The sequence below is a fragment of the Euprymna scolopes genome, chromosome 36 (assembly GCF_053919585.1).
Source record: "Euprymna scolopes isolate OS-2025 chromosome 36, ASM5391958v1, whole genome shotgun sequence".
Taxonomy (NCBI): domain Eukaryota; kingdom Metazoa; phylum Mollusca; class Cephalopoda; order Sepiida; family Sepiolidae; genus Euprymna; species Euprymna scolopes.
Genome location: NC_136517.1, coordinates 81936471 through 81953038, shown reverse-complemented (window position 1 = coordinate 81953038; position 16568 = coordinate 81936471). Strand labels below are relative to the sequence as shown.

General features: G+C 37.5%; 1 protein-coding gene across 1 annotated transcript in view; it reads right to left on the bottom strand.

Annotated features, from left to right (window-relative positions):
- LOC145260630 (calcium/calmodulin-dependent protein kinase type 1-like) overlaps positions 1-16568 on the bottom strand; it is a 275431-nt gene that overhangs the window by 138638 nt on the left and 120225 nt on the right. Inside the window, exons 2-3 of the mRNA XM_080118951.1 lie at positions 15641-15775; positions 2401-2475 (exon numbers count right to left, since the gene is read on the bottom strand). Coding sequence (XP_079975077.1) covers positions 2401-2475; positions 15641-15775 — 210 coding nt within the window. The remainder of the gene's footprint in view (positions 1-2400; positions 2476-15640; positions 15776-16568) is intronic.

Sequence of the window (16568 nt, the reverse complement as noted above, 5' to 3'; positions counted from 1 at the left end):
CTGAAGAACAGATGGTATTTATTTGCTCCCCCACCGAGCAAATTAGGCACAAGGCCGATTTTTAATGTGAGGAGTGAAGGGAGGGAGAAGGGAAAAAGGGGACCAGCTCCCGAGAGGTGGGAAATGGGAGCTGGTTAAAGGTCAGGCATGTGGGGTTGCCCCCACATCTGGTCTTTGCTAGTCATAGCTAGTCATAGCTTGCAGCATCTGAAGAACAGATGGTATTTATTTGCTCCCCCACCGAGCAAATTAGGCACAAGGCCGATTTTTAATGTGAGGAGTGAAGGGAGGGGGAAGGGAAAAAGGGGACCAGCTCCCGAGAGGTGGGAAATGGGAGCTGGTTAAAGGTCAGGCATGTGGGGTTGCCCCCACATCTGGTCTTTGCTAGTCATAGCTAGTCATAGCTTGCAGCATCTGAAGAACAGATGGTATTTATTTGCTCCCCCACCGAGCAAATTAGGCACAAGGCCGATTTTTAATGTGAGGAGTGAAGGGAGGGAGAAGGGAAAAAGGGGACCAGCTCCCGAGAGGTGGGAAATGGGAGCTGGTTAAAGGTCAGGCATGTGGGGTTGCCCCCACATCTGGTCTTTGCTAGTCATAGCTAGTCATAGCTTGCAGCATCTGAAGAACAGATGGTATTTATTTGCTCCCCCACTGAGCAAATTAGGCACAAGGCCGATTTTTAATGTGAGGAGTGAAGGGAGGGGGAAGGGAAAAAGGGGACCAGCTCCCGAGAGGTGGGAAATGGGAGCTGGTTAAAGGTCAGGCATGTGGGGTTGCCCCCACATCTGGTCTTTGCTAGTCATAGCTGCAGTATCTGCCGGAACAGATACTACACTTTGATCTTGTCCCGAAGGCCAAGAACAATGCTGAAGCAACTCCACAAAACTAGTAGGACAGCCTAGTTTCCTAAGAATCTTCCAGAGTGCATTGCGATTAATGGTAACAAAAGCTTTTGTCAGATCGACGAAAACTTGATACAAAGACACTCGATGCTCCATATATTTTTCCATTAGCTGTTACACAGAGAATAACATGTCCATTGTGCTGCGGCCAGATCTAAAACCACATTGGTTTTCTGGGTATAAGGAAGCGTGTGAAATTCTTGATATCTCATTTGACAGAACTTGGGAACGATTCAAGTCATAGGTATATAGCAAAGGAGCTGAAACTCTTGACTTTAAGAAATCCAAACATAGGGATTGGTTTGATGAAAATGATACATACATACATACATACATACATTTAAACAGACAGGTGAGATTTATACTATTATATTATATTGGACCCAATATATAGTAATAATTTAAGTAGTTTAAAAAAAAAATGACTCATGCGCCACCACTGAGAATCGAAACCCAAACTTTAGCTTACGATTTACTTTTTCCTTTGACGTCAATGCCTGATCTATGAAGACATGTTTACTGCAAGGCTAAAAATTAAAATATGAACCAATACAAATGCATGTTCATAATGTCGATGTTCGACCTTCACCTGGTAAATTCTATTTTAAAAACTTTTACACGTTTTCACTGATTTTCCCCTCGCTAAAACCCAAATATAAAGTTTCACATGGGTTTGAATACCCTATATATTAAGTTTCATGTCCATAAACCCAAAACCGACAGGAGTTTGGTAGGCAATTTTTTTAAAACAAATATATATACGCATACATAAATATATGTAGAAAGAGGTTTGTGTTTACTATAAGCTTTTTACACAAATATTACGCAAGTATAAATCATGTAGAATATCTGTATTAATATAATTGCACGTAATAGTTAAAGATGATAATTCGATAATAAAACCGAAAAAAAAAAAAAAAAACTAATAGGGAATTAATTAAAATGAATGTTTAGAAGAATATGCAAATTAGCTAGATCTTTTGCAGATTAATGTAATTCCACAATCCATATATAACATAGTTGTATTTTCTTTTTAAATAAATAGAAAAAAAAGGGTTTTTAATATGAATATCAATACACACACACACAAAAAACAAACATATTTATAGAATATCATTAATTGGAATTCATTTTTTTAGATGAGCATTATATATTAATTTATTTTTATTTCGGACTATTAGTCTCATCTTTATTAGTTGTTGTTTTTGGATCTTTTTATTGGTTCACAACGTTTCGGCCAACTTCCTCTGGCCTTCGTCAGGTGGTAACCGCGACGGATAGGAACTTCGAATCTCCCAATGAGAATGCAGTTGGGAGATTCGAAGTTCCTATCCGTCGCGGTTACCACCTGACGAAGGCCAGAGGAAGTTGGCCGAAACGTTGTGAACCAATAAAAAGATCCAAAAACAACAACTAATAAAGATGAGACTAATAGTCCGAAATAAAAATAAAATTAACATATTTATAGAAGTATAGATATATAGTTTTTACTTACAGTTCCATGACCAGAAACACCCTCTGCTTGTCTTCAAATACATCCAATAACTGCACAATGTTGGGATGTTTTAATCTGCAATGGACAAAAAACGATGATATGAAGAAATATTAAAAAGATTTTGATTGAAATATTTTTTCGCTTTCAATCAATTTAGTAGTAAAAAACAGAAAATGATCTGTAAAATGAATTAATTGAATTCTTTTTTTGCAATAATGTATTATACGAGGGTCGTTCCAAAAGTAAGGCCTCCTATTTTTTTTTTGTGTATGGCACAATCACGTTGACACACCGGTTCTCACCAGATCACCGAATTTAAGCAACATCGAGCCTGGCCAGCACCAGATGGGTGACCATTTGGGAAAGCGAGTCACTGTATGTACTGTGAGGTAGATACTAGGTTGGGAAACTGGCATGATCTATTCTTCTCTCGAAGGTAGATGGGCCGCTCTTAACCCGTGGTAGGCAACCCATCTAGTGATGGCGCCATAATAAAAAAATACCCTTGATAGCCCGAGTGAAGCATCAAGTATTCAACTACAGACAAGATTTGAATTACACTACAAACTCGTGTAGTGAGTTCAATCTCAGCTGCGGCCACGTGTTATGTTACACTTTTTTTTTAACTTAAAAAAAAAAAAAGTGAAAAAAACAGAGTGGGTATCGTTTTTGTCAGGTTATTGTCGTGGATGAGATTCATGCTTGGAGAATTATTAATACGAGTGATGTTCCAAAAGTAATGCCTCCTATTTTTTTAAATTTTTATATATATATATTTTTTATAAAGCTATTAAGGTTGTTCAGAAGTTTTGTTACCTTGGTGATGCCATTGAAGCATCGAAAGTAGCAGGTACAGTTATGATCGCAAGAGATAGAAGTGGACGAGGTAAGTTCAGGGAAACTTTGCCATTACTAACCAGCAAAGCGTTACCACTGTCGACCAAAGGAAAAGTCTATCAGGCATTTGCATGCAATGTGTTGTTCTATGGAAGTAGAATCTGGTCAGTGAGGGTTGAGAACATGCGTCGCATAGAGAGAAATGATATAAGAATCATACAGTGAACGGATCAGAGGGCATTGCAAACTGTATTGTTATGATGAATTCCTGGCAACAGTGAACTGAGGATGGTGGTGACTATGCAAAAAAATAAATTCTGGATCACAAAAGGTTGCTCATTTTAATGATACCACCCCCGTCTTCATAGCTCTTCAACTTTTGGAGTTAAAACGAAATAGGTAGCTTAACATTTGGAATGACTTTCGTATGACAAAGTGCGCTCTGGACACCTTTGCACAGCCATCGTTCATGGTGGCAAAAACGCATTGAGAATGGTGGTGACTATGCAAAAGAACAAATTCTGGAGTACAAAATATCGTCCGTTTTAATGATGCCTCTTCCGTCTTTACAGCTCTTCAACTTTTTGAGTTTTTTTAACTCAAAAAGTTGAAGAGCTTTATTTTTGGAACGATATGCGTATCATATTTTCATATATACCTCAGACTTATGTTTCTGAATTTTTGCGATGATGATTGATAATTTGGATTATTTGGACTAATGTTCTCATCTCGAGTGTTATTTTCACAACGTTTCGGTTGATGTAACCTCCGATCTTCTTCAGGTGGAGCTTGTCAAAGTCATAAATTTTTTAGTCAAACTCAGTAATCTGTATAGAATTTCAAACAAAACCATTTATTTAACCCACTAGCCTTGGTGCCCGGATGTTTAGAGGTATGTGTTGAGAAAAAAAAAAAAAAAAAAGTGGTAGTAGGAAGGCAGGCTCGAACCTGTACCGCGAAGGAGGAAAAGAATGTGAAAAAAAAAAAGTCACGTCTTTGCTGTTGTGTCCATCGCCAAACCGGAAGTGACGCAGGTTTAAATTAAGGCTAGACAATAAAAAAAAAAAGCCGATGACTTTCGAAAATATCGGCAAAAAAGCGACCTCTCCCTGTAGAAAAGTGCCCAGCTGAGGGTGAAGGAATTAATGTTTTTGGATAAATTTTCGCTATTTGTCATCCGAAGCGTTGAGCTTCAAAATGATACTGATCTTGTGAAAATCCGTTGCCTCTGTCGAAAGTTTTAGGCAGACATACATACATACATTCCTACATTTAAACAGACAGGTGAGATTTATATTATAGAAGAGGGGGTAGTTTGTTCTCATTCTATCAGCCATGACCAGGTAGAAATCTTAATTTGCAATTGTGTTCTTGATAGTGCTTGCACCGAGGATTGAACCTTCAACCCTCAGAAGAATATTGCTTAAAACTGAATTTTATCAAGTACTTTATCTGTTATGCTAAGGGTCCTTGATGGAATGAGAGCATGTTACCTCCCACAGATTAAATAAACGGTTCCGTTCAAAATTCCATATAGATTACTGAGTTTGGCAGAAAGATTCCTGAGTTTGACAAGATATTCCTGAAGAAAGTTAGAGGTTACATTGGTCGAAACGTTGTGAGAATAAGACTCAAGATGAGAACGGTAGTCTGAAGAATCCAAAGAACACAAAATATTTAGTAATTTTCGTCTAACAATTCAGTTATTTAAATTCTGTGTACTTAAAAAAAAAAAAAAAAATTCTTGGTGACGTCACCGAAATGACTTAAAAACTGAACATCATCTCCAAAAGAAATCTATGGAAACCGGTCTTCTAGGTAACGCAGCATTTATATAACTGAAATATTTTTCTCTTTCAATCAATTTAGTAGTAAAAGGCAGAAAATGGATGTTCAGAAGTTCTGTTACCTTGGTGATACCATTGGAGCACAGGGTGGAGAAGGTGCTAGTGTGATTGCAAGAGTTACATAACAGTAGATGGAATATGTCCATGGAACATTTGTCATATAACGTTGTCCACTTTTTTTCTTTTTAATGATATTGTTACCTTTTAACAGACCCAACACATTGTAGACTCTGTTGCAAAGAAACAGAAGAAAGGAAAAAAAATTTGACTCATTTTTTTCTTTTTTAATAAAAGCTCTTATATCAGGTATGTCCAACAACATTTCAAAAAAAATATTCAAACAATTCATTTCTCCTTCTCTGGCCACGTGTATCTTCTCATCACGGCTGTGACGTCACCCACGTGTCCCCAAATACATGCTTTTCCGAACCCCCAATGCTATTTTTGTCCGATTCTCATTATGTGTGTGTTTTTTATTGTCTCTGTTGTGACGTCACATCGTGTAACCGGCTTTGATCATTTGCATATGTTATACGCTGCTGCTAACAGCGCTAGTGGCTCTGTTACAGTCATGACCAACGAACAGAGCATTACCATTGTCAACCAAGAGATTTGAACAATTAACAAATGTCTGTGTCAAAACAAAATCTTTCTCTGTAAAACATTTAGATATTAAAAACACCTACGTTGGAATTCAGACCTGATTGTCCTGAGATTTATTGTGAAATTTATTGCATGTTAAAAGTTTTGGTCCCCACCCCTAACTACACACACACAATTTTATTTGTACAGACAAAGCTATTAAGGTTGTTCAGAAGTTTTGTTACCTTGGTGATGCCATTAAAGCATCGAGGGTAGCAGGTGCAATTGTAATCGCAAGAGTTAGAAGTGGCTGAGGTAAGTTCAGGGAAACTTTGCCATTACTAATCAGTAGAGCATTACCACTGTCGATCAAGGGAAAAGTCTATCGGCATGTGCATGCAATGTGTTGATGTATGGAAGTGAAATCTGGTCAGTGAGGATTGAGGACATGCGTTGCATGGAGAGAAATGATATTGGAGAAAAATGATATGAGAATCATACAGTGGATGTGTAATGTGAGTTTTGAAAACCGGCTTAGATCTGATGACCTCAGAGGAAGATTAAATCTGGACAGAATATGGGGAAATGGGTGAAAAACAGGAGACTTAGATTGTATGGGCACATTCAAAGAATAGATGAAGGTTCTTGGGTTCGTAGATCTAGAAAAGTTACGGTAACAGGTTCAATTCACAGGAGGGGGTAAAGAAAAACATGGGAGGAAGTAATAAAAATGGATTTGAGAGAAAGAGGGATAAACAAAGACTTGGGCAAAGATAGGTTAGTTTGGAACTCACTTTCTAAAAACCATCCAACACATGCTAGCATGAAAAATACACACACACACTTTTATTTCTGCAGACAAAATATATTATTTAATTAATAGGAATGTTTATTGAGATGAGTATTATTAATTCATTTATTTATTGCGGACTATTATCCTCTAAGAACTAAGAATGGTGAGGATAATAATCATGCTAATCTTTTAGTTGTTGTTGTTTCACGATGTTTCAGCCAACTATTCCTCTGGCCTTCGTCAGGTGGAAACCGCGACAGGATAGGAACTCTGAATCTCCTAACTTCATCCTCAGCAATTACTGCCTTTCATAGTTGTCGTCTCACCAGATTTTGGCCAACTAAGCCTCTGGACGACTTTAGGTAGGATGGAAACCGCTATCTTCAGATAATGCTCACCTGGTGAGTTGACGACAACTGTGGAAGGCAGTAATTGCTAAGGATGAAGTTAGGAGATTCGGAGTTCCTCTCCCGTCATGGTAACCACCTGACGAAGGACAGAGGAATAGTTGGCCGAAATGTTGTGAAACAACAACTAAAAGATGAGGATAACAGTCCGCAAAAAATAAATAAAAACTATTAAGGTTGTTCAAAAGTTTTGTTACCTTGGTGATATCATTGGAGCATCGGGAATAGCAGGTGCAATTGTGATGGTTAGAATTAGAAGTGAACGGGGTAAGTTCAGGGAAATTCTGCCATTACTAACCAGCAGAGCGGCACCACTGTTGACAAAGGAAAGTCTCTATCAGGCATCTGTGTGCAGTGTGATGATGTATGGTATTGAAACCTAGCAAGTAAAGGTTGAGGACATGTGTTGCATGAAGAGAAATGTTATGAGCATATATGATGGATGCGTAATGTGAGTCTTTTTTTTTCTTTTTTTTTACTTGTGAGTCACCACTTATCAAGTTCCGAAAGCCACTCGAGGATAAGGGTTAATGAATGTACAGTGGTAGTATTATAATCGTTAATGGTGTAGATTGGGTACAATTTAGATTATTTAATGGTACGGTTCAACAAGAACTTGTTTACATTAGACTTGAAGGTTACCATATTGTAATCAGTAGGGAAGCAGGCCAGCAGAACAGTGTTCGACAGGTGGGCAGTTTTAGAAAAGAAGCTTTGTTCATGGAATCTGCATTTAGATTTAGGCACAGATAGAGAGAGGGAGAAATTGTTGATAGTGGTTTTAGTTAGCTGACTGTTTTTTTATGCAAGTTTGGCAAAGGGGGAGGGCGTAGATTGAAGTTCAGACGAGCACTTTAAAGACCAACCTAGATCTGGTGACTTCAGACGAAGATCAAATCTGGACAGTAAAGGGAGATGTGTGCAGAACAGGAGACTTTGCTGGTATGGTCACAATGAAAGAACAGATGAGAGATCTTGGGTTAGTAGATGTAGAACAGTTGAGGTAGAAGGGTCAGTTGGCAGGGTAAGGCCAAGGAGGAAATATGGGAGGAAGTGATGAGGGTGATCTTTAGAGAAAAAGGGATAAATAAAGACCTGACCAGAAATAGTTTAGTCTGGAAATCAATTTCTAAAAGCTGTCCAATACAAGCCAGCATGTAAAACGGACATAAAACACTAAATAGGAGGAGGAGGAGGAGGAGGAGAAAGATGTTTAGTCTTTAAACATTTTCTTTCTTGGGTAAAATACTGTACAAATACCTTACTTCTTATTCAAAAGTGAAACTACTCAATGATTTTACGTTATTTTGTGTTGTGCTAACTTTTCCGTACGTCACGAGTAAGAGTTTGTTTTTTCATGTAGGTGCTATACTGAAGAAGCACCTTATTTCTTATTTACAAATACTACTTGACAAATAAATATTTTCAAAGTGCAGTTAGCATGTAAAAATGGACATAAAACGCTAAATATGATGATGATGATGATGATGATGATGAACGATGTTTAGTTTTTGAACACATTTTTTTTTTACACTCCCGTTCATTCCTAACAAGGCATATCGCCACTTGGACGTAAGGGGTTACTATTTTGGATCATGTCTACGAAAGATTAACAAGGCGTTGGTTTACATTACATTTAAACTTCTGCATATCAGTACAGCCAGGGAAGCAGGTAGCAGGGAGGGAATTTCAAAGTCTAGCTGTTCGTGGGAAGAAACTATTAGAATAGAAAGCTTTCTGTCATTTAGGGATCTCAACAGTGAAGGGATGAGATTTTGTTGCTAAGCAGGTTTGTTAGGGATATGTATATCAAAGGGGGCACAAGTGCAACGAGTTCATCAGAACACATTCCATTAAAATATTTGTAAAACAGGCAGACGAATGCAACATTGTGGCGATGGGACAGGGGCTGGAGCTTAGCTGATTAAAAAGGGACCTATTATATTGAACACTTTTTTTGGACCCCATTCAAGAAGGAGAGACTAGTAGTAGATGCACCAGCCCAGTGGAGTTCTTACAAATGGGTCAGACAGCTAAAAGCAAATATAGAGAACCAAAAATAAAAGAAAAGAACATATTCTAACGTGAATATTAATTCATTTCACCTTTTCGTTTCATATTTGAGCCCCTCTCTAAAACATTCAAATTGACGGAATCGTTAAGAAAATCCACAACCCTTTCTGTTTAATATAGAGGGGTTTTGAAACAGCACCAAACGGGGATATGTCATATTGTCTGGGGGGGGGGTTGTATAACATGGAGTGGTGTGCATATATTCCACGTGTACATATATATACGTGTATGCAACACGTGTGTTATTGAATGTGCGACAGTTCTTCATACATGTATTTACGTGTGATCACAGTTTTCAGAATGTCACAAAACAACTTATCTGGTATACGTTCACATATAACAATAGATAAGGGACAGAATAAACATCTTTGTCTCTTGCCAGACAAAGCAAGACATGCCTTCACGAATACAAATTCTATGGCGTTACAACATCTGGCCAATTAGGGAACACACTTGACCCATCTTGTTAGACGGAAAGCTACAATGAAAATTCTACCATGAACAACAGCCCTCGGGTTTCTTTTGGGCAACCTTTATTCCAGAATGTTGTTCCCATCTTGGAGAGGTTGAACGCTGATACAGTCTTGTTTATATCTTAATTATCGATCTTGTCCCTGCTGGGTGCCATCCCGTCTGTTGACCATCACTCTCGGCCGCCCATTACAGACTCTATACTAACTAGCTTTCTAAGATGTCTCAAAACTCGTCATGTTATGTATCTACGTCATGTATTATGTATCAATGTTATGTATTATGTATCTACATTATGTATCATGTATCTACATTATGTATCATGTGTCTACGTTATGTATCATGTGCCTATGTTATGTATTATGTATCTACGTCATGTATCTACGTAACCAAAGATCCTTGCCCGGTCTTTTGTGACGTATCTTTGTTTATTAAAACCAAACATTCTAATCATATTTATCAAATATCCTTTTAAACGTTTTATTGTTTTAGATATTTCAGGTTTAATTATTTCTACATTAAATTCCAGTCCTATTTCAAAACATCCTTTTACTATCAAAACATTTTATTATTTCTATAACATTGTCACCAGTTCAAATGTCGGTCACTCACCTTTCTACCCGGGACATCTGACGTTGCCCGGCCATAATATAATATCTGTAGTCCAACCGTATTTGATACAATTTATATTTCGCTTGCAATCTTTTAATACATAAGGGTCTCCTAAGAATTTTAGGGTCAGAAATGTAATTCGTAATTCCCATTTTCTCTTATTTTGTCCTTTAGTCGTCATATTGCATGAACAATGTTTCTGACAAACGGGAAATAACTGCTGTTTCTGGCCAGCTTTAAGTATGAATTGTTATCTACATAATCCATGCGAATACAAATATCCGAATCCAAGCGTATTGTTTATGTAGAGCTTACAGATTTAATTGTACAATCCCTAAAGAGATCCAGAGTTGCATGATTATTTCTATCCTTCGCCATGTTTGATATCCATGCGTTAAAATAAAGATTTCTGAAACACACCTCACACAAGTGGAATGCTGACGTGATTAAAAAATTCCATGAATGGAATCTTTATTTCAGTTTTGATCCAAATCCATGACATTATTTGGATTCTAGAAAATTCTCTAAAATTTAAGGCTTAAATGGAGTTAACAAGGAATTGAAATTAAGTGAATCTTGATTAATCGATGTTAATGATTATGGATAAAATTTAATGCAAATCTGAAATATTTGAATTTACAAATGGGAAGCTGCGCCCATATTATGCTCCCCTTTAAAAAGTATGACTGGGTAAGCCCCACTCCAAAAATGCAACTACCGTAATCGTTAATAAAATTTACAATCATTTCTGCAATCCAACCATATTTGATACAAATAAACTTTAATCTGTGACTGACTTGTCCACCAAGTTTCAATCATGAAAGTCCAACAGTCTTTGACTAAAATGTAAGAAAAAGCTTTTGTTGTATTCCCGTTTACATATATACACATGTATGTAGCAAGTAGCTTTATTGAATTCACGCCTGTTCTTCATACATGTATTTATGTGCGATTGCTTGGTTTTCAAAATGTCACAAAACAACTTATCTGGTGCATGTTCACCAACAAATAAAGGACGGAATAAACATCTTTGACTCTTGCCAGACAAAAGGAAGACATACCTTCAACAAAAAGAGACAAATACAATTCTATGAGGTTACAACATTTGGCCAATTAGGGAACATACTTAGCTCATCTTTGATCTTGTTGGATGGAAAGCTGGAACAATAATTCTACCATGAACAACAGATCTCGGATTCATTTACGGCAACCTTTATTGCAGAATATTCTTCCCATCTTGGAAAGGTTGAACACTGATAAAGTCCTGTCTACATCTTAATTATCGATTCTCCACCAGACTAGATGAATTTTTTTCCTGGAATCCAGTAAAGACCAAGATACCAAAACGAAAGATATACTACAACATATGAAAATGGTTAATTGGGGAAAGGAAATTTATGTTCTCAATTTCTTTACTAACTCAAGTGTTTGAGAAATAAAGAACTTTAATGGAACATTCGAATATCTATGTCTCTCATATAGAGTTCAAGTGTAAGTCCCAGGTAGTGGGTCCCTTGATTTCTGAGAACTTCGACTGAAGTAAAATAATATAGATTCTTTTTTTTTGTAAATAGATTAACAATTAGTAAAGCAAAATAAATTGTTTGGGTTCTTGTCCAAAATCCAACCTAATTAAAAAAAAAAAAGAATGAAAAAAAAAAAAAACTTTATGATATATGTACTCGTAAGGTAACGAAGGTGTCATATTCCAAATATCACGTAAATTGGTCAGTATTTTTTTAACTAAAAAAAAACAATTTACGATTTTTAGCGATTTTATTACTAAACTAGTCTGGGTGCCCGGCATTGCCCAGCTGTTTGGAGGTGTGTGTTGAGCAAAAAAAAAAAAAGTGGTAGTAGGCAGGCAAGCTCGAACCCACGGTGTGAAGGCGGAAAAGAAAGTGAAAGAAAATCTGGCATCTTACCGCTACTACCTGATGTGAATGATGAATCAAAAACAAAAGATGACTTGCAGAAATGGCGATGCTTTTAAAGCTCCCATGAAAGCAAATTAGACATAAGGTCGTTTATAATGTGAGTGGAAAACCAGCTCCCCCAAAAAGGGGGCACTCTGGCAGTATCCAAATAAATAGTAATTGTTATTGACCAAAGACCAATTACCGAACAGATACTACCCGTCCTGAAGGCCAGGCAGTTGCATTCCAATAGTTTCGCTTTATTTATACGAAAAAGACAAGCAAACACTGGAGACAACGGCACATTGGGACTTTTGTTCAACTCGTCCAAAAAAAAAAAAGGGGAAAGAAAGGATGTCCGTTTGCGAATGGGAGATATTACGATCTGGGAAGTATGTGAGAACTTCTCGCGGAATTTAACTAACGTGGAAACCCCTACGCAAAAAGCCTTTCGTGGACATACACAAACGCTCGCGCCCATCTTGCTCTTTATATAATAGACTAGCGGGGGGTACCCAGCATTGCCCGAGCGTTTGGAGGTGTGTGTGGTTTTGGGTAAATCAAAACTCCAGAAGGGGGGGGGGGGTTAAATAAAAAAAGTTTTTGGTAGGTAAGTATGAGGATCGAACCTGAACCCTTGAGGCAAAGTTGGAAATTAAAGTGTGAAAAATAAAGTGTGACGTTAACCATTGGGCCACCGCGAAATACTAATGGAAACAGGTTTCAATTTATTTAGAATTGGCAGGTGCACGTTTTAATGACTTAATGAGGTCAACTTTAAGTGTGGGGTAATATTTCATTTACTGCGGGATTTTATTTTTATTTTCCCAAGATGTTGGGGGGAGGGGAGTGACCAGCTCCCCATAAAAAGGGGATTGTCCAACTTGAATAGCAATTGTCTGATATAAGGAAAATATTTCCACATTGATCAAATCTGATTGCTTTCGGACATTTCTGGCAATCACGACCGGAAAAATACAGCCAGAATTAGTGTCGCTTTTATTATACGAAAAAGCCTAATCCACATGCGGCGAGCGAAAAATGTTGAATATTTATCTTTTTGAAGTCAAGCAAATTAAATAGACAGGCGACCTCCATTGTTAACTCGTAGATATTATGATTTATATGTGATATAAAAAGTTTTAAGAAGTTGTGAGCCGACCGACCGCTTCTTGGAAAAAAGCCTTTCTTGGACATACACAAAAAGTGAACATACATACACACACATACATTTTCGCTTTTATATATATATATATATATATATATATATATATATATATATATATATACTAGCAGAGGTACCCGCTGTTGCCCGGGTGTTTGGAGGTATGTGTTGAGCACAAAGAAAAAACGAAAGTGTTAGTAAGCAGGCAGGCTCAAACCCGTGACGCGAAGGTGGAAAAGAAAGTAAAGAAAACGCAAACTTTTACCGGTACGCTACGAAGCCATAGGAAGTGGAAAGCGTTCAAATTTAGCGATGTCAATCAAAATGTTGACTTGTTCAGTGAATGCAGAAATGAACGTTGGCTGAAGTCCAGTTCAGCTTTCCACCGTTTCATTAATTTGTTTCCTCACGATGTTGGGGGAAAACCAGCTTCCTACTAATAAGGGGGAGCTCTCCAAATGAATAGCAATTGTTTGATATGAAGGGTTTTCCCCACATTGATCAAAGCTAATTGCTTTTCTGGAGGTTCTGACCGAGAAGGCCGGCGAATGACGTTTGCTTTCGATTCAGTTTCGCTTTTATACAAAAAACACAAACAAACACGTGAGAGGCGTGAATTTTAAAAAAGTCAATCAAAATAAATGTAGAGACGACGTCCGTTTGCAAATCGTAGATATTATAATCTAGGGAGTATATAAAAAGTTGTAAAGAATAGTACCCCACACCCCCACTGAGAATCCTGGCGAAAAAAGCCTTTCTAACCCTAAGACCACACCCTCACTGAGAATAGTACCCCACTTAGAATCCTGGCGAAAAAAGCCTTTCTTTGACATACAAAAATGTTCGTGGCTGTTTTGTCTTATATATATATACTAGCGGGGGGTACCCGCCGATGCCCGGGTGTTTTGAGGTGTGTGTGGTTTTGGGTAAATCAAAACTCCGGGGAGGGGGGGGGGGGTTAAAATAAAAAAAAAGTTTTGGTAGGTGAGTATGAGGATCGAAACCGAACCCTTGAGGAAAAGTTTGAAATTAAAGTGTGAAAAAATAAACGTGCGACGTTAACCACTGGGCCACTGCGGCATACAATGGAAAACGTTTGAATTTATTTATTTAAGTATTAAAAACAGGTGGCCGCAATAAAAGTTAACTCTGCTGCTTCTATTTGACCTAATTAATGAGGTCCAATAGAAGTCGCACAGTTAACTTTTGCTGCGAGGCACCGTTTGGGTTTGTTTACCCAACTTTGACTGGTTTTTTTCCCCAACAGATGTTGGGGAGGGGGAAACCAGCTCCCCATTGTCCAGATTGAATAGCAATTGTCTGATATAAGAGGAGTTTGGCCACATTGTTTTTGGACGTTTCCTGGCGCGATGCCGAGAACATGTCCGTTTGAATTTAGTTTCACTTAATACTAAAAGGCAGGACAAACGGGACAGAGCAAAATAGCACGAATCTCATAAAAGTCAAGGTAAATAAATGTAGAGGCAACCCGCGTTCCCAAATCCTAGATATTATTATCTAGGGGCTATATAAACAGTTCTAAGCAATCGAAACCCCCCCGGGAGTGTGTGCGAAAAAAGCCTTTGGTCATACACATTTTGCCTTTTATATACATAAATATACTAGCGGGGGTACCCGGTGTTGCTCGGGTGTTTGGAGGTGTGTATGTAACAGAGGGTGACCCTGTTTTAATATTATAAAAAAACACGATGTTAAAAAAAATTGGAAAAACCAAAACAAAGCAAAAAGGAAAAAAAAGGTGTAGAAGAGGAAAAAAGTTTAGGTAGGAAGCTAAGCTCGAACCCAAAGCAGCTAGGCTAAGGCGGAAAAAAAGCCTGACACATTACCCCCTACACTAAAGAGACATACAATTGAAAACGGATAAAATTAAACCTTTAAAAACACTTGCAGTCAATGTTTTCTAGGTCAAACATGATGTTATTGTCGTAGTAGCAGGAGGAGAGAAAATGAAGGAACGATTTTTTTCGGCACACCTCCTTGTAGAAAAGGGCCCAGTTTAGGTTGAAGGAACTAATGTTTTTGGCCAATTTTTCGATATTTGTCGTCCAAGATATCGGGCTTCAAAATGATACTAATCTCGTGAAAATCCGTCGCCTCTGTCGAAAGTTTTTGCGAGATATACAAACACATATACACACATTTTCGCTTTTATATATATAGATATATATAGATTAACATTAATTAAATTACTCGGGAGAAAAAAATAACACACACGCTATTGTATTAATATATAGATATAGAAATACCTAACTTAATATAAATACCTAACTTAATATAAATAAAGATATTGGTTTGTCTGGAAAGTTCCAATGACTTTTGTCGAATGGAAATCTTTTTAATCTTTATTGCTATTTGACACGATCAATATGAAATGGGCTTTCCTTCCCATTCGATATATATATATATATATATATATATATATATATATATATATATACACATATATATATATTTTTTATCTTTTAAGAATCTTCCGATGTTCCATGAAAGATGACAGCAAAATCAATATCACTTACCTCCGCAAGACTTTTATTTCGTTTTCCAAGGATTCCTCCTTTCCTCGTAGTCCATGTCTGTCGATGCATTTCACAGCGACAAACTTCCCTTTCTCCAACTTGTCCTCGGCCAGTACAACCTCGGAGAAGGCACCGCTGGAAATAGGAAAGAAAACAGAGTTGCATTATAATAAAATTGTCTCCTGCAAAACATTCACAACAAATACTCGTCTAACTGCAACCACTGTCAACAATCTCCCCCCCCACTCATTATCATGTAGCCAAAATTAAATGCAAACTCCATGAACAAAGTTTACTTCCTAGTATTGTCCAACCATGAAACTATCCCATGGGGTTACTTTCCATCCAACTACAACATGCTTGTTTTCAAGTCTAATGCAAACAACTTCTTGTTAAGCTGCCTTCTTAATCAAATTCTATCCAATTTCCACCACTCCTGATCATTACATCGCCTGCCACTTAACACCTATTAACGTTTATCCTTGAGTGGCTTTTATGGTTATGTAGACGTATGAGATATCTTAGAAAGTTAGTTAGAATACAGTCTGTAATGGGCGGCCAAGAGAGACAGTTGACAGACGGGATGGCACCCAGCAGGGGCAAGGTCGATAATTAAGATGTAGACAAGACTGTATCAGCATTCAAACTTTCCAAGATGGGAACAACATTCTGGAATAAAGATTGCTGAAATAAAGCCGAGATCTGTTGTTTATGATAGAATTTTTGTTGTAGCTTTCCGTCCAACAAGATCAAAGATGGGTCAAGTGTGTTCCCTAATTGGTCAGATGTTGTAACCCTATAGAATTCGTATTCGTCCTTTTTGTGAAGGTATGTCTTCCTTTTGTCTGGCAAGAGACAAGGATGTTTATTCCGTCTCTTATTTGTCGTTATATGTGTACACACAACAATTAAGTTGTTTTGTGACATT